The 20,306-nt window shown below is 45.3% G+C and overlaps 1 protein-coding gene and 1 long non-coding RNA gene across 2 annotated transcripts in view; both read left to right on the forward strand.

Moving 5' to 3' along the window:
* Nucleotides 1-6,017, forward strand: part of adgrv1 (adhesion G protein-coupled receptor V1) — an 83,035-nt gene extending 77,018 nt beyond the window's left edge. The window contains 3 exon segments of the mRNA XM_053870340.1: nt 3,571-3,756; nt 4,900-5,077; nt 5,647-6,017. Coding sequence (XP_053726315.1) covers nt 3,571-3,756; nt 4,900-5,077; nt 5,647-5,765 — 483 coding nt within the window. The 3' untranslated portion in view covers nt 5,766-6,017.
* Nucleotides 6,018-6,787: 770 nt separating this feature from the next.
* On the forward strand, nt 6,788-9,700 carry LOC128762887 (uncharacterized). Its single transcript, XR_008415591.1, has 3 exons — nt 6,788-6,897; nt 7,553-7,676; nt 8,874-9,700. It is a non-coding gene; the product is annotated as an uncharacterized LOC128762887 (long non-coding RNA).
* The last annotated feature ends 10,606 nt before the right edge of the window (nt 9,701-20,306 follow it).

The following is a 20,306-nucleotide window of genomic DNA, read 5'->3' on the forward strand; positions in this document are numbered from 1 at the left end:
TCAAAGGGTTAACGGAAGTAGTGGGAATGTGGGAAAAAATGCAGAAATTCCTGCAGACGTGGTCGTAGCTGGGAAGAAAATTCACTGTGAGGAGAGTGGAGGCCCCGCCCTGAGTGACAACACTGATGCTGTTGCTTGAGAAATGACTGTGTATCGCCAGTGGCTTAGACAACAGTCTGTGCAAGTTACATAGAAGTAACATCCGACTTACGACCGGGATTGGTTCTGACCAACTGGTCATAAGTCAGATTAAACGTAAATTGAATGCCATTCAAAATGCCTGACGCGAGGGTTATAGGTACTACTATATAGGATACACAATGTCGATCTGTTGCGTTTTTAAGCAACCTTTTCTGTTGAATACTATTATATACCAAGCTGTTTACAGCCGTAACTGTCATATGCGTTGCGGGGCTGCTATGTGCTCCTGTGCCAGACATTGAATTTAGAAAAAAATAAGCATCTGCTGGGCGTAGTCGTAAGTACGGGTGAACGTAAGTCCGGCCGTCATCTGGTGACATCATCATATTCAAATTACATGAGTGCATTTACTTCCAACCCCAACTTTTTTTCAAGCCACAACTTTTGAGTGAAACTCCAGCGCTTAAAGGGTTAAAATACTCCGTCTTCACCATCGTTGACTCAGCAACACAAGCGGCATGTCAAGTGTGCCGCGAGAGGCTTGTGGGACCACCGATTGATATGTAGCGTCCACACGCCAAAGACAACAGAGTTGCGCCAAAGTAAACATCTTTTGTAGGCAGAGTAGCTGTTGAAAAGCACTGATGTCATTGTGAACTCACAATGGTACATTGGGACTATTTCACGGCCTCTGAAGTCAACAAATCCGGTGACATCACGCCGGCGTCTCAACGCCACTCACATCTATGACTCCACAGCAAAGCCATACTCTCATCCTCTTACCTGAGGTTTGATGGAAAGTTTCATGAAGTTACATTAGTATTTTTTTTCTCTGAGTGAGAAGGTTTTACAAACTAACTGATGACATATTCGAATGACTCATATTTTGCTCTGTGTTTGTGCTACTTTCCTACCCTGAACTGTGGCCATGAGTTTGAGTATCACCCCCCAAAAAACAAGGTTTTGGATACCAGTGGCCTAAACAAGTTCTGGCTGCAGTGTGTCTGGACTTTCCTTTTGTGTTGAGCTGACCTGGGGATACGGGTGGAACCAAGCCCTCAGAGCAGATCTTGTCCACTCAGAGCCTTTCATCCACACGGAGGCAGCGTTTTCAGGCCGATATATCCGATACTTGTTTATTTTCTCAAGAGACTGTCGACCTAGACCATGAATTGAATTGAAAGATGCACTAACGTGTCTGTCAGTGCTAATACTGTGCATCAGCATCCACAGTGGAGCTTTCTTTGCTTGCTGTTAGAGTGTTCCATCGCCTAGGACAGGCCCGGCATCTGTACTACATCGTTTTGGACATTTTAGTGCATCTTCATGGACGGGTGAAAAAGCTCTGTTTTTACTCACTTTTTTGAAACCATCACGGGAAAAGATTGGATAAGAAAATGCGTGTCTCCATGTGGCTGTTGTGCGCTGCATGTCTCAAAGCTGATCTGGAAACTAGAAGAACTAGAGGAGGTTTTTGAGGCGAGGGAAAGTTGGACCAATTGCTGCTTCCTCCACGAGAGCACATTGGATAAGTGGGCGACAACTGTTGGGTGAATGGACCAATTACAACCTATAAGCCAGCAAATGCAGTAATTGAATCTACGTTCTGTACGTTTCGATAACCTCTCAGCATGTGATACATGTCAGCATTAAGTTAATAACAGCACTTTGGTGTATCTGCTTCGTGAGATTTGTTGGATCCCTCGCTTTTATTTTGAGACGAATTCTGACAAAACACAAACAGATTAATGCATGTATAAATACTACATATACACAAGGGATATACGCAGGGAATTTACCTCTGTTGTTGATCTGATTTAGTGCTGAACACCCACATTTCCACAGAGCTTTCATCTTTACTTGACACCTGCAGCAGCACAAGCTGGACCAACATCTACCGTCATGGCTGCTCACATCTCACATCTGTCTGAATCAGCGGCCGCTAATCCCATCAATTTGTTCTCGTATTCTCATCCCTGTGGCAACAGGTTGTTATGACATTACAGCCTGAGAGATTCATAACCATGAAGTGGCCGGCTGAGAATAGAACTGCGCTTCTGGATCGGTGTATCATTATGAGAAGACAATGCTCTTCCTTTCACGCAAGAGAAGCACTTGTTGCTTTCTTTCACTTCCACTGCAGCACAGCTGAAATTTCCTCTCTGTGTTTCTGTTCTCACTTATTTGGCCTCCGGCCCAAGTTTGGCGTCCCTTCTGTCTCAGAGCTTTGCCGTCATTTCCGCTGTCCTCAGGTCTCTCTGAAGAAATTCTCCCTCGGTGAACATGCTCACACAACTACAAACTGCTGCTGGGATGGTGCTGTGGTGAACAAACCTTCATGAGAGTCAAAAGGAAATGAAACCATGCTAACGCTCGTAGCAACTGCACACAACACCGCTCCACATTATGCTCCTAAATTCAGCTAATGGCTCTTCCAGTAACTGGTGGTGTGTTTCGTCTTCACAAGCTGTGTGTCTTTATTCGGCTCATAAACACAGTTTCCTGGCTACTGTTCCTGGAGTTAGGCTTGTAAAGTCGATTGCTCACATCAGGATTTTAATTCTTTTTCCGTGACACTCTTCAGTGCACATAACTGACATAACAGCTTATTCTACCTGCTAAAACTCCAGGTTCGGGGGCCAAATCTGTCCTGCCACATCATTCTGTGCGGACCACAACAAGGACTGCATAAACACGAAGTGAAAACTAACTTTGATGTTGATGTCATGAACTGCAAAGTTTAGTGTTCAAACTTTACCCTTGGCAGTCTAAATGTCAACGCGTACAGTTATGAGTTATGTTATGTTCAGTCACTGTCTGGATCTGTGTTCTTCTTTTCCTTTCTGCTTCTCCCTTCAGGGGTCGCCACAGCGGATCGTCTTCCTCCATCTCACCCTGTCCTTTCGCCTTCCTCTCGACCTTCTTCCTGACACCCCTGAATTAGATCATGAACAGAAATGAAAACTACATTCCCATATACACAGTCTCAGTATTTAAGAAATACTTTATCAGGACGTTGTCGTCCCTGGCATGAAGCATTGACAAAACCATCTAAGTGACTTGCGCGGCTTCTCCCACATTCACCCTCAGTCACACATCAATGCCCTCTTGTCCGCTCGAACTGTCTGCGGCTGCCGTCATCGCCCGCCGTCAGGTGTTGTGAAATACGGGAGAGCCCTGAGGTATTTGACACTCCGGTGTTTTGGGGTAATTCGCAGCCCGGCGCTGTTGACTGAGAGGATTTAGTAATGACGGGGAAGTGAAGGAAGCACAAACAGCAGGGTGCTAATGATGTCAGGTTGAGGAGATGAAGTCATCCTTCAATATCGTGTCATTGGGGGCGAGTGGAGCATGTGTGGCGCTGTGTGAAATCATCATGGAAACCATGTTCTGGATTATTAATGTGGAGATTTTCTGCTGTCTCTGCAGGGGCTGTATGTGTTTGCCATCTACTTTGTCATGCACAACCAGCTGTGTTGGCCGACCAAAGCCAGCTACACTGTGGAGATGAGCGGCCCTGACAGCCCAGAGACTCCGTACCAGGGAGGGGGACCCACCACGGTGGGTGGAGACATCAGCAAGTCCACCCAGAACCTGATCAGCGCCATGGAAGAGGTGAGCTGCCAATGATGTGTTTTAACACTCTGTCCGTTATCTCTGATCCCTTAACTCCACGTATTTGCGACCTCCCCGCTCACCTTCTTGTTCCCATGCCCTCATTCCCATGACTCTGTTTGCCCACTCCTGCTCCCACCGATCCGCAGAACGTGACGCGTGTTGAACATTCAACTTGAAAACCCTCAAATTAATTCATATTGCGTAACAGTTCTGGCAACACGACAGTGAGCAGCGAACACCCACGAGACTGCGGCCTCACACTGCAGTTCCACAGTGGAAAAGCCCCTGGAAAGCAGCACTTCCCTCCACACACACACACACACACACGCTCAGATATTGACTGTCCTCTGGGCTCCGTCCCCGGAGAACACCGTATAAGGACTGATCTGGAGAGAGGGAAGTTACAAAACCTCTGTCTCCCTCCACACGTTGGAATCCACTAATCTTCTTTTATTCATGAGAGCCGGCTGCAACCTCGGTGAGATTTGGCGGCGGCCCAGGAAGAAGAGGCAGAGCACTGATAGAAAAGTTAAGCTAGAGTTGGCCTCAGCTTGGCAGCAACAGATCGGAGGCGCCTGGTGGTGCCTAACTCTTCACCCGTTGCAGGACTCGCCCCCAGCTGCTGCAGCGCCCAAATCTCCACGCAAAGTGCCAGATGAGGCTTTGAATAATAAATGGCGACAATATTCGAACAGCTGATGAAACACGAGACCTCTTTTCTTCCCAAACTCTTTCAAAAGGCCCAGTGATTCTGTGTGAAACTGAAAACCTGCTGACCTCGTTCTCACCCCATAAACTCGCTGAGACCTTGTCAGTTGCCCTTAACTCTTTGGGGGTGCTTGGACAACATGAACTCCTCCTGACCCCAACTCATCACGGAGTGGGGCCACTGGGTGACAGACACGGTCCTTCTCCAAATTAAAAAGTGTGTGTGGAGCTCTGCGGTGACGGGTCTGTTTTGAATCTGCGCCGGATAAACACTGCATACTGACATAAGAGAAGAACAAAGAAAGAGCCACCGGTGGGAGAAGGGGAGCTGATGGAGTCGACAGACTGAGATGACGGTGTCTTTGGTGAAGAGCGTAGACTTGATCAAAAATGGCAGCGATGCAAGTGTTCATCCATGCCGTTGCTGTTCAGGTCTCGGCGGACTGGGAGCGAGCCTCGCTGCGGCCCGGCAGCCAGCCCAGCAGCATCTTCAAGCCCAGTCCTCTGATGGAGACGTACAGCACCGACGGGGGCTTCATCAACACCAACCTGGTCACCGCAGACGACGAATCGCAGGAGTTTGACGACCTCATATTCGCCTTAAAAACTGGTGAGTCAGCACAAAGGAGCCAGGGCTCATGTGAGCCACCACTACTGTGGAGCAAACAGGGGTCGGATCCTGTGTCTATGATGGTGACGCTGTTGTCACCTGTAGCTCCAGTAAACACGATGCAAATAGCAAGTGGCACATGGTCTAATTTGGGCTTCTTCCCACCTTCCTGAGTCACTGTGGTGGTGTGTTGCCATGGAAGCCACCCAGCAGCCAAACCATTTCATCGAGGGAAGCGATGGTTCATATTGCTGTCAGAGCAGGCACATTCACTTGACAGACACTTCTTTTGTTCCTGTCGTCATGTGACCGTATATACGTGACAGTGATTCTGTCTCGGGTGTGACCTCAGACAGGCAGTAAAGATAATTCAGAGTTACATAAGAGGGCGGCGACCACTGGGTCAGCGAGGAGGGGTGGAATGAGGGTCTTCACACTTGAATCGCTGGTGAACCATTGACAGGCAGGCGCATGCTCAGCATGAACTGTGGCTGCAGTGTCAAAGCCTGGTCAGACAACAACCCTCCTTTGATCCTCTTCACTGGTCTCACATGCCACTTGTGTTGCAGGGAGCGGTCTCAACATCAGCGACAATGAGTCCATCCCCGGCAGCCATGATGGAGGAAGTGTCAATAACTCCCAAATAGTGGAGCTAAGAAGAATCCCCATCGCCGACACACACTTGTAACCACTGCACCTCAACCGACGGAAAAGTATTTTTATAAAATCTTTGTTTTTCTTTTGCACTAAACCTTTTTTTATACATAGGAACATTTGTATGTAGATGTTTGATACCATTTTTACTGTTTTATATAAAATCATATAAATGCTTTACTAAATTAATTTTTCTAAAAGGAGCCATCTTCAAGTGTATATTTTGGGTTTTGTTTGGATTGTGTAGGTGAGAGGCTCTTTTTTTATCTCTGGTTGTTTAACGTTGTTAATAAATCTCCAAGTTTGCAACAGCAGTTTGGATGTTCTGGTTCTGTGTGAGGCGTTTACTGGTGGGGGGTTGTGTGGATGCTTATGCAAGACTGCCTTTGTTGAGGTCAGAGGTCAGAGCTTCACGATGGGTCTGAGCGAATGAAGGCTCGAGTGGAAAGTTCAATTTTTAACAGCATTGTCATTTGAATCCATTCTACTGCTTTGATATCATTTTTTTGGTGACTGAACTACGACAGAAACTTTCACAGGATCCACCACCGACTCGACCTCTGACCTCTGTCCTTCATCAGCTGGACACCCTGAGACTTTTACTGCTCAGGAAAGAGCCTGAAGGAGAGCGATGAAAAGAAAAGCGCCTCAGATCGTGTCGAGGCTGGAGACCGTTTGTTGCCGTCGTTGACACCACAACAGGAGTGAAAGAGCCAATGGCGATACTTCACTTCCTGCTGGTGCTGGTGACGCTGAGGAGAAACACAAAACGAATCACATTTCCTTTTGCTTGTTGGCTGGAAGGAAGCTTTGGACAAAAGGGCTGCTCACACCATCAACCATGTGTATCAGAAAAAGTCTTTCAAATCTGTTTCAAAACATTTTGATTCTGTCGTGAGATTTACCGTCACTTTTCTGTTGTGTGATAAGCAATAACAGCATTCTCTACCAAAAAGCTACTCATATATAGCTTTTATATATTTATATTTTATATTTCTACATGTATATTTTTACATATATACCAACATTCAGAATGCAGAAAGCTGCCTGGTGCCAGTGAACTGAGCATGTGCAGACGCAGCTGAAGCTAATAAGCTTCAGGAAGCTGTTGCTTGTTTTGTTGTCTTGTTTTTCTGAGGCTGGAGTGGATGGAACAGTCTCTCCAGGTGTGTTTACTTTCACCATGAAGCTTATTCAGCCTTGAGCCTTGTCTGCATAGCTTTTACCGCTCGCACCCGGAGCATTTTAGATCTTACCTTGAAGAGTTGCTACTTAGCTTAGCAACCCAGAAACCGCTTTTACCTGAAATGTGATTCATTGATGCTGAGTAAGTATTTGAACATGACCATCATAACAAGCTGGTGAAGCATTTTAATAAATCCAGAGGCCTCTACCTTTTTATTAGCATGTTGCTCTGAATCAAAGCAGAATACACAGCTGATGTCATGCTTTCGCAAAGTTGTACATCAATTCGTAGAATAGCAGTTTGTAATGTTAGAACTTAAAATGGAGCCATCTTTGACTCGGTCGCACCATGTACTTTAGTATTTAGCTGCGTCACTTGTTTGTGCCGTGTGCTCTGTTTGTAAACACGTAACTAATCGTTTTATAGTTTTCCAGTTTCACGTTGAGGTCGATAAATGTCCTTTGTGTTCATTGCATCACACTTAATGAGCGTGAACTCATTGTCGATTGCAGGTATTCAGTAACTTAAATGAAGCTGCTTCTGCTGTTGCATGAAATATCAGCGATCTTCCTGCCGCCTGCAGCTCCATAGTGAGGATATCTCAGGTTGTATAACCCTCTTATCTCACCTTGCAGGTCAGCTGTCTGATAAGCTCCGGCTCCACAGATGAACCCAATAAAACCAGCGTCTCGATAACAGGGTGATAAACCTACACCTGCGTCTGTCTGCTGATGAGGACACGCCTCTTTTTTTTTTAAAGTGAGTGTTGAACAATTTGTGGCCAGGCAGACGCAGATCTGCTGCGCACAATGTGGGGAAGACGGTTGTTAAAGAGTGGCTCCGTCTCTTTAACAACCCTCATCGTGGTAATGTCCACCTTATCTGTGCTTCCATCCCTCACTGAACACTGAACCCATCCACCGTCATTGTGGACTGACAACACATTTCAACCCATCAGCATTGTGTGTTTGTTGAATATTGCAGCACTTTTCATTCGTCTCTTCATGAATATAGTACATTTATTAGAATTAAAGGAAGGATTGAAGTTTTATTCCTCAAATTGTGGATGGATAGGTATGTGTCCTTTGATGTTCCCGTTCTTTCGACATTTTGCGTAAGCTTAGCTCTCTGAAGAGAGAGCGATGACGTCACCACCAGTTGAGTCATTCTAGTCGACTCATCTTTGCTGCCCAGGTGACACTCCACTCGGGCCTCTTTGGGCCCCTCATGCAGATTCGTCACTAAACAGACTCTGCTCCCCTTCTGACTACGTGGGACTTTTTTCCCAAAAGCTGGTGACAACTAAGAGAATTTTTTACTCAAAAAAAATGAAATTGGGGCAAAAAAATGAAAGAAACGTGTGGGGAAAAAAGAAGGAAGTAAAGTAAGGAAGTACTGAGGTAACTAAGTGGGTAGAAAGGACGAGGGCATGTGTGTTTTAACTGGATGAAGTGAGTTTTTATTTTATTTTCAGGCGTTTGGATGTTGGTGGAGTGTCTGGGAAAGTGAGCCAAGTCTGGTTAACTCTACTTCTCATTTCGAGTCACTGGACTGCCCAAGGGTTCGGGGATAAAACGGGTCCCATCTTCTAAAGCTTTAGCAGTCGCTGGGATGGAGTGACGGGAGCCTTGGTGAAATGAACCATGGTATCCTGGAGTTGCACTCTCCACTCCGACAATGTATTTGTGACATGTAGAAAAGACCAACATCTTCATCACTTGTCCTTCTCCTGAGCGACTCACAAAGAGATGGTGACGCTGCAGAATCATCTCAAACGTTCAGACACAATTGTGGTGCGGGAAATCATCTCCAGTTTATTATGGCAACATTTGTCTCTCGGGATTACATAATTGTTCAGCTTCAATGATGGGTGTGCGTGTCTGAAACCTAATCTCCCCACGCTTTTCCATGAATATTGCCCGAAAGAAAATCTCTCTTTTCTCTCTGTTCCCTGAGGAAAAGGCCTAAACTTGTCAGTGGGGCATCGCCGCCATCCTTCTCACAAAGACGCGACCCAGTTTTGTGAGTATTTCCACAGGATTATATGAGGAAATCCTGCTGCGTTTACATATCTGCCATGTGTTCTCATCATGAGGAGCACGTACCAACCAGAGCCCACATGATAAGCAACAGATGCTCAACCAAATCCTCTTTCATCCCCCCCAAAATCATGTGTTTTTTAGGATCAGATCAAATAATCTGTGTCATCGTGGAGAAGTCCGAATTGAATTTCTCTGAATGTCTTTTCACTTTATGAGTGTGCGCTTTTCATTCTGCTGTGTTCATGCTGACTAGGGCCTTCACCATGCCACTGACTGTATCCAGGATGAGTCATGTTCATAGTGAAGCAGAAAGAGTGACATGTATGATCCGTATTTACGTATCATAGCAGTAACTTAATAAGAAAAACTGTTCATTGAGGAAGCTCCGGCTTTTCCTCCTTTCCTCCTGGGTTTATAAACTTGAGTCCATCTTTGTGTCAGTCTACAACCGCAATGTGATAAAGTACAAATAACTACAACTACAAATTAATTTCCAATGTAATTTCAATTTTTTTTCACATAACACAATCTGTTTTTCCCTCCCCTTATGCCCTTTTGTGAAAGACTTCACCTAAGAATATTCTCCTGAGATTCAAACTTGCAATACAAATCTAATTTATTACGTATTTTATAATGAATTAATGGCGATTAATCATATTTTAGTTTTTGAGGCCATATGAGTTCAATCATCCGCGTCTTCTGTCTATCAGGAATAAGGTGCAGTAAAAGTGTTACCTGTCAGAGGAGGTTTATTGTGGATTTATCTGTGTTATCTGAATTATTTTTGTTATCCCATTAAAGTCGAAGCACTAATTCAAACAACAACCTTCTTCTTGTTTGTTTCTGGTGTCAAAACTCTTCATGCAGAGTGACAGCGGCCCCTCACAACAGAACCTAATGTTGAACTCGTGCTTCACCTCTCTGAGTCTGGATCACTGTCAGCAGGTTTGCTTCACAGCAAATACAAACACATGTGATGAAAACTTCATTGAATATTGTTGAAAAACCTCCCTCTCTCCACCAATGCAAGTGTACGATCCAGCTGACGTGTGACAGCCGATCAATAACTCGCATAGCTTGAGCCCAGACAAGAGGACCATTCTTCGTTCACCCAGGAAATACTCCAAACGCCGCGCTGTGCCGTGACTGCCGGCATTCTTCACCTGCTTACATAACACACACAGAGGCTTTTGGGTGTTTGATAGCAAACCAACAAGCCTTTATTGCTTCTCCTCCAGGCTGCTGAGTCAGCAGCGGCGTCTTCATTCACAAGCCGAACCAGGTTGAGTTCAAGTATGTGTGGGCCGTTCTGCTGGCCGGTGTGAATTTGTGTATTACGCACATGACGTTTGTACTCCAACTGCATTCCTCGTCTTCCTGAGAGTTTTCTCTGAAAACATCAGAGCGAGGGGAGAAGAACATGCCAGTCAGCAGCGGAGCTCGGGGTGAAGTGGCCTAGAAGAGCATTGAAAGCAGCTGAAGTCGGGAAGGTAGAGTCGCGAAGTTCACAGAAATTACATAATGATCCTGAATAGCAAAGTACAAAGGCCATCCCTTCTTCTACAGGTATACGTCTTTCAGACACCATATCTTCAACCTCCCGCACCCTCCTAGCTAGAGGTCTCTTTAAAATTCTCTGCCGAAGAAATGCTTCACTTTCACTGAGGTTATTGTAAAGAACGGTGTTGAAGGTATCTGTTGTGTTGGCTTGTTAGAGTCAGCTAGTTTACCATGAGGAAAGCATTGCTCTGCTGTTGACAATATCTGCCTTTAAGTTACATTGAGAACAGATACAAAACGTGGGAGTAATTTGCTGTTAATCGTGAGTTAACTCATCTTAAGTGCGATTAATTCAGATTAAAAATGTGATCAATTGACAGTGCTATTGTTTATGTTCTTTATTCTCTGTTGCATATAAACTGATACAAAACCTGTACTTGCACAGGCCCTCATGATGTGTCTTCACACTTTCAATTTCATGATCAAGTTATTCTGGAAATGAGTGGTTTAAAAGGCATTTCACTCCATTTGTATGCACAAAAAGATGAATCATGCCCTGCTGCTGGTGACTTGGTGCGATACACCGACTCCACTGCAGTATACAGCTGATGCTCAAGCAAGTATACAAGCAAGTTCCTGGACTGAGCTGAACACAGAGTGGTGAGAAGGAATAAAGACAAGCTGCTTATAAAACACGATGGTGAAGGTGAGAAGTCTTGAATATGTGTTGCTCTTGAATAACATTGAAGCACTTGCTGGGCCAAATCATGAGTTAGTCACCAGTGACTAACATAAATAGTATTGCTTCATTTTGGTACAACAATGATGACAGAGGGTCTTTAAGGACCTCAAGTCAGCCCGGCGTGGGGCAAGCCTCTAGGGAGAACCCTCTAGGTTCAGTCCAAAAACAGCTGTATTGCTCTGCTGAGGTGTGACCTTTCTGGGCTTCTCCCACCTCAAGTGTCAGGAGAACGAGAGCATATCTCACTCAGCAGCTGTAAATAAAGCCACGCTAACAGGCCTGATCATCAACAATGTCATGTTCCACTGGTCGTACGTTTTCATTCAAAGCTGATGACAGTCTGGTTGCACACACTGACCTTATAAAAGTCAAAGTCAGAGTCCTGAGATTCACCACAACCAGCTGTTTAGCTCCCAACCCTGAGAGCAGCGGGTGACACGCCAGCATGGCTCCAGATCACCATGAATTGGGTTAGTACTGCATACGTTCCTTCACCTGAATCTAAAGCAGGGGTCTCAAACCGGTCCTCACAGGGCCGCAGTGGGTGCATGCTTCTGTTCCAGTCACCTTTTCACCAGCTGATCAGTTGAGTCCGGAGCAACTTGTTTCAGCTGCACCTCATTGGTTAACCAGTGTGTGCATATGTGGTTGGAACAAAAACCTGCAGCCCCTTTGTGGGTCAGTTTTGAGACCCCGGAGGTTGCAGGCAGAGAAACATTTCTCACGAACTTAACCTTCCACATAAAGTCTCTCGCCCTTTAGTTTGATCTTATGAGAGCAACATGTGCATCATCATTTACTGAACCGGTTAAACCTGACCTGATTAAATGTGACGCCAGGTTCCGTGTGCGTGCGTGCGTGCGTGCGTGTGTGTGGACGGCGCTGCGAGGACGTTCCTGTTCCCTTCCACAGTTCTCACATGTTTGTCACACTTAAAGGTTTCAGATCCAATACGCGAACAGTAAAATAGACAACACAAATGAAGTCTTCAAATGTTATTTATTTATTATTATTATTATTATTATTGTTATTATTATTCAGGGAAAACTAGATCCAAAGCAACATGGCTGTGTGGACCACCTTGAGCAGCAGCAACAGCATCGAGCAGAATTGTCAGACTTACTGACTGTCATTCATGTACAAGAAAAACATACTGAGGATCGGTATCAGTGAGTACTCAAAATGCCTGTACTCTACTCACTTTGGAAAAAAAATGTCTATGACTGTGATCTGCCCAGGATGTGGCCAAGAGGTGTGATAAACCACTGTGAGTTGAATGAACAGGAGCAAACATTTTTTCTTTTTTTTTTATATATATATATTATATATATATATATATTACAAATATATGTAATATATATATATAACATGTGTGTGTGTGTGTGTGTGTGTGTGTGTGTGTGTGTGTGTGTGTGTGTATGAACCTTTGTGTGCATGAAAGTTGACACTGGAAGCTCCCCGCCTTCTGGAATGTATTTATCCAATCCTGTGGCCTGAAATAGTCGTCACGTTTAGACAAACAAGTTGTTTTGCTGGAAACAGACCCCAACGGAGTGTCGCAAGTCATTTAAAGAGGTCAAATAAAGATTGTATAACCAAAGGTTTATTTAGGCTTATGTGATATTTAGAGTGGAAACATGTTGTTGCACGGTTTTTCTGTTTCATAAAGTTGGAATTTGTGATGCGCTAATATCATGATGGCATATCTAAATGAGAAATATGTCAGTGGATACTCGTAGAATAAAGCACTTTTTTGTGTTCGTGTTGATGGTTATGACCCCTTCCAGCAAGTCACTTGTGGCGCCGCTCACCTGACTTACAGGTCACAGCTCAGTCGCCCCAGTTTCTTTTACACGCAAGGGTGTTTGTGGGCCAAATGTGTCTGGTGAAACATGTGTGTACGCATAAAGACCCCAGCCTCATCAAGCATTTCAAAGTCGCCAGCTATGTGTGCTGAGGTCAGAGGTCAGCTAAGAACTTAATAACGGCTGGCCCCTCCCTCCCTGGCTCTCCTCCTCCAGCCTCAACAGGCTGAGACCAGTTGTTGTTTATCAGTGTGGGCAACACATTCGACGGACTATTATGGGATAGAATCTCCCCATCACACTTTATGAGACATCGGGCCATTGGTATGACATGTATGTTTCCCGGTAACGTCGTTGAACTCAGCTTCAGTCCATCATCCCTGATCAAAATACAAGTCAAAACTCCTGATGTGAATTTTCTGTCCGCAGCTCTGAGGGTGGAGCTTCTAAGTCCAGTTTATGGATAAACACAGAATTCAATGATGAATGTCAGAGCACATATGAAACAGATGTGTGAAGGTTGTATGGGCCTCTGTGACAAAGGAGGAGTCATGTGATGACTTCAGCAGCCAGAAATGCATTTTTCCAAAATGACACATCATCTGAGCTGTGCACATCAGCTCAGCCAGATTCAGCTCGCTCGATCCAGCAGTGATGACCACATGAATGAGGCACAGGAACCGGCCCAAACAGGCTCTGGCTGCTTGCTGCACAATATCTGCTGTTGTTGCACTCCAGTGATAAAACGTCCGATTCAAAGGCGGTCGGAGCTGCAGGGATGAGTCGGGAACAGAGGCAGCGCTGTGATGAGAGAGACCTGACTCAATTACGCAAATAATTCAGCAGAAAAAAAAACAACAACAAAAAGTCCAACTGTCTGTATCACACCGGCTCGACTTTGTGTCTGCTGTTTTCAGGTCTCATGGTGAGAGCCAGTGGCTGAATCCTGCTTGAAGCCAAAACACAGGGTCAGGAAGGTGAGCCGACTGTGGCAATACACGGACGCTGGAGAGAGGGCAGACTCCCAAGAGACTCCAGTCTGAAGTCGATCATGACTCACCAGTCGAAGTGGCAAACTGGATTCATAATTGTGATTTATGACTGGCTTAAAAGGAAGAATTTAGAGTGGAAGACACAACGCCAATGTAAAATTCTCTGTGGTCATGTGACATAATCTGTTCTCCTGCCTCTGAAAATAGCATACAGCAATGGCAGAGTGTCTCATCTTTAGGTCGGCTCTCCAGTAATAGACTTTAATATGTGCCAGCTCACCAGATGGTCTCAATGTCTGAATTGCAACTCCATGTTTAACAACTGCAAGTATCATTCTATCACGTCTCCTCAACACAAGCACTGATATTTGCTTTTTTAAATGATAAATTATGAGCGTTGGTAGCTTGGAAACCACACATACGCAGGCCCGCTTAGCATGAGCGAAAGATGATCCGCGCTTTTATGTGACACATTCCAAACTGTGAGTTCACACTGACTAAGATCGCAGACTCTCGCTCGGAGGGAAAGCCCAGCCAAGCACTGACTCAGGAGGATGGAACCAGATCTCTTTTTTATGTGCTGCCACGCTACACGCTTAAATGAATCACAGAACCAGTGCGGACCGGACAGGACTGGCCTGGGTCCTCCAGTGTTATAGGAGAGAGGAGTTCCGTGGCGCCAACTTGAGTAACTGCCGTGCAGAATCGAGGAAGAGGTTTGACTGATTCACACCACATGGCAGGAAGTCCATGTGAGTGGTCGGGAGGGGAGGGTCCGCTGGAGGTGTGGTCCTTCTCTTTTGTTTTTATTGGCTTATTGTCAGCAGCTGGGAGCTGCAGGAAGCAGAGGGGAGAGTGACAGACTCTGGAGAGAAAGCTGTGCTTAGCAAAAAAGTCCCAAATAAAGCTTCCGTCTTGTAGAATTTGCATTGGATTGTCTGGATCCAGTTCCATCTTTCTGGTGCCAGAGTTCGGTGGGAGGGGGGCGTCACCCTGGACCATCACCATTAATAATAATCATCATCATAATAATAATGAGTGAATGTAAATGTGTAGTAGCAGAGCAGAGATGTTTATAGATATACGCGTCCTCCTCCTCTGTGTCTCTGAAGGACACTCTCCTTGTGTCAACAACATTTCAGCAGGTCTCACTCGGTCATGACTCATACGCGGTTTTCATCAAAATGTCATTTGGAGTCGGACAAGGTGACTGGCCAGAGTGAGTGTGCGCTTGTGTTGTGTTGTGTACCCACCTGCTCACTTCTGCACTGTCAGCGCCGTGAACCCGCCTGGCTGCTTTCCCTCAGGGCATCAGGAAAAGGGAAAACCCCTGCTGTCCAGTCCAGAGAATTCTGGAACAGGAGAGGCAGGGGGCGAAGCGATATCTGGCAGCGAGATCGAGTGCTGTCAACGCTGCTCACAAGACATGAAGAAGTGGCGTTAACAAGATTTGTGCTGCATGTGAATCTCTGCAGGGGGGAGATGACAACTCGTCCAAAACCATGCAGCTTCTTCAGATGTGATATAGACACGTGAGATCCAAGCCTGGACGGTCTGCGTCTAGAGTTTGAGCAAACAGCTGTCTCAAGGTCAGCGTTAATGTCACTTCATGTGAAGTCTAATAAACAGCCTGCAGACTAAATTCAGCCCGGCAAGTTCCTGCAATGCAGTTGACAGTTGTACCCTTATATGTAAATATTGAAACAGAGTTCGCCTCAAAGTCACTCTTCATCAGTGCTCAATAATATTGACTCACCTGTCTGAACGTCGGCACGCAGAGCAGCTCCTCAGGCCCTGAAAACTTCCAAGAAAGTAGTTCCATCTTCATTTCACTGAACCATGTCATGTGCAGAAGATACCACCTTCTTACTTGCTGCATTTGGCTGTTGACTTCCTACCTCTGTTTGCCATGGAAGCCTCTGCAACATTGACAGCAACTCACTTCACTACTCTCAACACAGGAGAGCAACAAACACATTTCCCTGGACTACAAACATCTGAGGTGGAGTTGGGGCCGAATCCCGCCCAGTTTTGTAGTACATTTGCCATTTTGCGAAACGAGTGGATGGTGGGAAGAAATCTGAGTCGGGCATAAATGTGTGAGAGGTTGTTAGATACACAAACCACAACACTGTTCATCTAGTATTCTACCCCAGGCTTCAACACATCCCTGGCTTGTCACATCATCACCTGTTTGGGACTCAACTGGTTCAAAACTTTCTCTTTTGAAAAGTATGGCGCCATCTCTGGCGTCCTCTCAACACTGCAGCTGGAACTGGCGGCCGCCATTGTGAGTCTGGAGCTTCTCCTCAAAGTTTAATTTCCCCATCCATGTTGGCACAGATCGGCGACTGAATGTGACAATAAGCCTTCTGCAGTAAGGAGTACAGTGCCCCCGCCCCAAGATACACCGCCACCTAATGACCACGTGTGGGTACTGCGACAATCGGCGCTGGCTCCATGTAAAGACTGTGAGAACTTCTCCGCACCAGTTGTTTTCAGTGACGCCGGCACCATGCAAACAAAGTTTCTCACTGAAATGTCCAGCTACAACACAATGGGGTAATAATTCGTTTTTTCAAAAGAACACAAAGTGTTCAAATGGTATTAGAAGTGTCATTTTAATTGAAAACACTTCAATGTGTCATCATACTAATATTATTGTTTTGCTTGATCCCTGTTATTGAAAGTGGATCATGTTTTGACCTTCCACGTGCAGCTCTACCTCCGTGTGCGTACGGACTCCCGCTGTTGCTTCCTGAACTAAATGTTTGTTAACATGATCTGCGTATATCCGTGTCAACACAAAGATTTATTTGTCACGTTTTACTCAAGTGAGCAAATGCTCACAGCTAATGTGTTCAGAGTGTCCATGTTGGGGCCCACGCCGTCCCATTCTCAGGAGTTCAGTCTTAATAATGAAGAATTTGAAGGCCTTATCTTTCACAAGTTTAGGGACGGAAGTCATGTGACGTACACTTAGCAGTTACCATAGCTGATGTACGGAGTGAACAGTGAGAGTACTGAGGCTGTTGCTTGCCATCTTGGGAAAAGGAAACGATTGTGTGTCGCTTTATATCTTGGTAAACTACTGTTGGAGTCGGAGTGAGGCGAGGAAATGCGGGTGTGGTCACCAACAGCGATGGAATTCCTGAAACAAGGGAAACTAAGTGGTGTTGTAAACATGTGTAACAGGGGATAATGGATGTGATGGACGGGTTATTAAAGCGTGTTTGGCCAAGTTTTATATCTGTCCCTGCCATGCTGGATGACTGCATATAATTTACCTGGAAAGAATGTGAGTCTAGTGAAGCAGATCAGAAGGAGAAGACGGATTGAGTGTTGGGACTTTAAAGGGGTAAGGTGACAAGGAGTGAGTGGGAAGCTTGCATCCACGGGGCGACTCGACCGGCCCGCCCCAGCCACGGGCCCCTCTGCACCTGTTGTTTTTCAGTAGCCAGACACCGAGGTCAGTGCGAAGATGGGGTGAGGACGAGCGGCGCGAGGGAGGAGGTGGATCTCGGTGACTCAGGAGAATGTGAACAGGCGCGGTGTGAGAGCTGAGGAGGGGGATGGGAGAGCCATTATGAGTCAGCTCAGGCTAAAAAAGGAAAGTGAGCGACTTCCACAGGGGGTAAAATAAGACAAGTGGTGAAACAGCACTCCTCAGTCTGGTCGCTGCAGACGGGCGCCTTGCGTAATCAGCTATCACACTCCGATCGCACATGAAATCTTGAGTTGACATGATCCGACGTGACGGGCGCCACACCCACTGACTTTCCATCTCCCCCCATCTGCTTGAGTTATATCAGATCCGGCTTTAATTACTGCTCCTCAGCTGTTGATTTCGGGGTCACAAAAGAATTCTAGACTGTCGCTGTGATGGAGCTAATCCTCTCTGATGTAACAGCAGTTTTACATGGGGAGATGGTTGCCATTCCTGCGGCTCAGAATAGACAGAGGCGACGATGTCACTCGCTGTGGTCAGAATATCTGTGGTGGACTTCAAGGCTCCGGTCTCATCTTGTTTGCGGCTTCTCTTTTTTTCTTTTTTTCTTTTCTTTTATTTATATATATATATATATATATATATATATATATATATATATATATATATAATTTTTTTTATTGTAGAATGTAATGTTTATATCCATCTGTTCCTGCTGCAGCAGACCAGTCATATTACTATTATTTTCCAAGAAAATAGCAAAGGTTTTCCAAATGTTTTCAAACATCAGTGTTTTTTCTGGAACAACGCATTTTTTCCAATGACATATGGACATTCCCTTAAGCCACACACCTATTTGTGGTTTATTAACATTATTCCATCCAAACCTACCGTCCGCTTAGCTTGCAAAATACATGTGCCCACCAACTCGACCCCTTCTTCTTCTTTGCAGTTTCTCTTTTAACTTTAAGCAAATTATTCTTAAACCCAGTGAAAATGTGGTTTTACAAAATGATTTATTTCTGGGTTAGTGTGAGTTGGTTTGCTTCTTGGGGGTTCAACAAGGTATCTACTTGTAAGATTAACAAAGTCGGACAAACAAATTACAATGAATAACCAACTTTAACAGGCGGGCTATACTGGTCTGCACCTGAAATACTGACACAGGTGTGATGTCATAGACCTGCACAGCCAGGCCACTCAATTGTGTGTGGGAAGAAGTGCCACTGAAGATCCTGTGTAACCCATTCTTCTCACTGCACCTGACCCCTGCCATGGGCTTCTCCTCTGACAGATCTCACCTATATTACGACATGTTTACGACATATTTCACATGGATGGTGACCTTTTGCCTTTACATCTATTACGACCATCACCAGCTTTCCATCTGTATCTGTTCACCGGCGTGGCAGTGAGTCATTCGAGTGCAAGATTAGAAACAATTCTTCATTCTTTATGATATGACCTGAAATGTTAGAATTTTGTTTTGATGCCAAACCTGCATCGCAGCTGCTTCTAATGTTGTGAATGTATGAAGAAGAATGCGTCAACAAACCTTGGTTCCATCGATTTGGAATCTGGCCCTTTCATTGGTTCCTTCTGCGCACTCTGATTTCCTCCAAGAATGACCCTTTTTTCTTTTCTCAGCAGCTGTTTCAGAAATTACAACATGCAAACTAAAACACATGCAGACAAAGTTACTTGTCTTGTGGTGCTTATTTAGCCAGCCTTGCGTTTGATGTTTCATGCATTTTTTTAATGGCAGTCATCTCATATTTGATGAATCCAACAAAGTATTTTGGGGTTTTTGAAAGTTCACGCTGGTTAACAGGCTTAATTTAAACTTGACTGACCAGCAGTGATGGAAGATGTGCATGCGAACAAGCCTGGAGGGAGAATTCTAACCATGCTGGGACTCTGTTATGTGAGGAACGGGGGTCCTGGCATGGGGACATTGCACTGTCACTACTATCAGGTTCCTGTCTGCACTGAACACCAAGTGCAACAACAGTCCACGCAGCTCCAGCAGAAGACACTTTCAATCAGCACTTTTTTTTTTTTTTTTTTAGTCCTCGCATGACTAATGTGGTTCCTGTTTACCGCAGGGCTGTTGCTGCAGTATACATTGCTCATCACTCGCGGCCCAGATTAGAAAAAGAATCTGTCTTTCACAGAAGGTGCGAGCGCTTTTAAGACTGACAAGTCATGGAGACGCTTTACATTCGGCACCAGCTGCCGAGGCCATGCACGCAGCGGGCGCTTTTCCCTTCAGTTTTTCTGGAAAACTGCTTTAAAGGAGAAAAAAAGGGAGATGCCATCCTTAGACAGAAACTGGAACAAACCAGTCGGCCAGAAAAAAAAAAAAGCCATTGACAAAAACGAACAGCTCGCCCTCCTCCACCGCCTCTTCACTCTCAATCTGAGCACTGTTTCATTCAGTACCGGCTGAAAAACACTTTGCGGTGAAGCAGCTGAGCTTACAACAGATGTGATGTAAGAGCCGCCAAACACATCAACTCCTTTAGTGCATCCTGCCCCCCACACCCTCTGCACCTCTCACCTGCCTAAACCTTTTGTTGTCAGTTGTGAATTTTCCCGCTCTGCTGTTTAAAGAGGAATATGTGGGGCTTGTGTTGAACTTCATTTTGATTGAAGGATTATTTGAAATAAAACAAGCAGTTTATTTGTTTAACAAAATGTCATATTCCCTCAGGACCGAGGGTGAGTCCTCTCCAGGTGGAGTTCCTATGTTCTTCTGGGTGCTCCTGGCCTTCCAGTCTCCTCCCACTGTCCAGGAACCTACAGAGGCTCACAGATGACTGAAATAAGGGTGATAGACTGGAGTATGAATGAAATGTTG

This window comes from Synchiropus splendidus, chromosome 7 (assembly GCF_027744825.2).
Source record: "Synchiropus splendidus isolate RoL2022-P1 chromosome 7, RoL_Sspl_1.0, whole genome shotgun sequence".
Lineage (NCBI taxonomy): Eukaryota > Metazoa > Chordata > Actinopteri > Syngnathiformes > Callionymidae > Synchiropus > Synchiropus splendidus.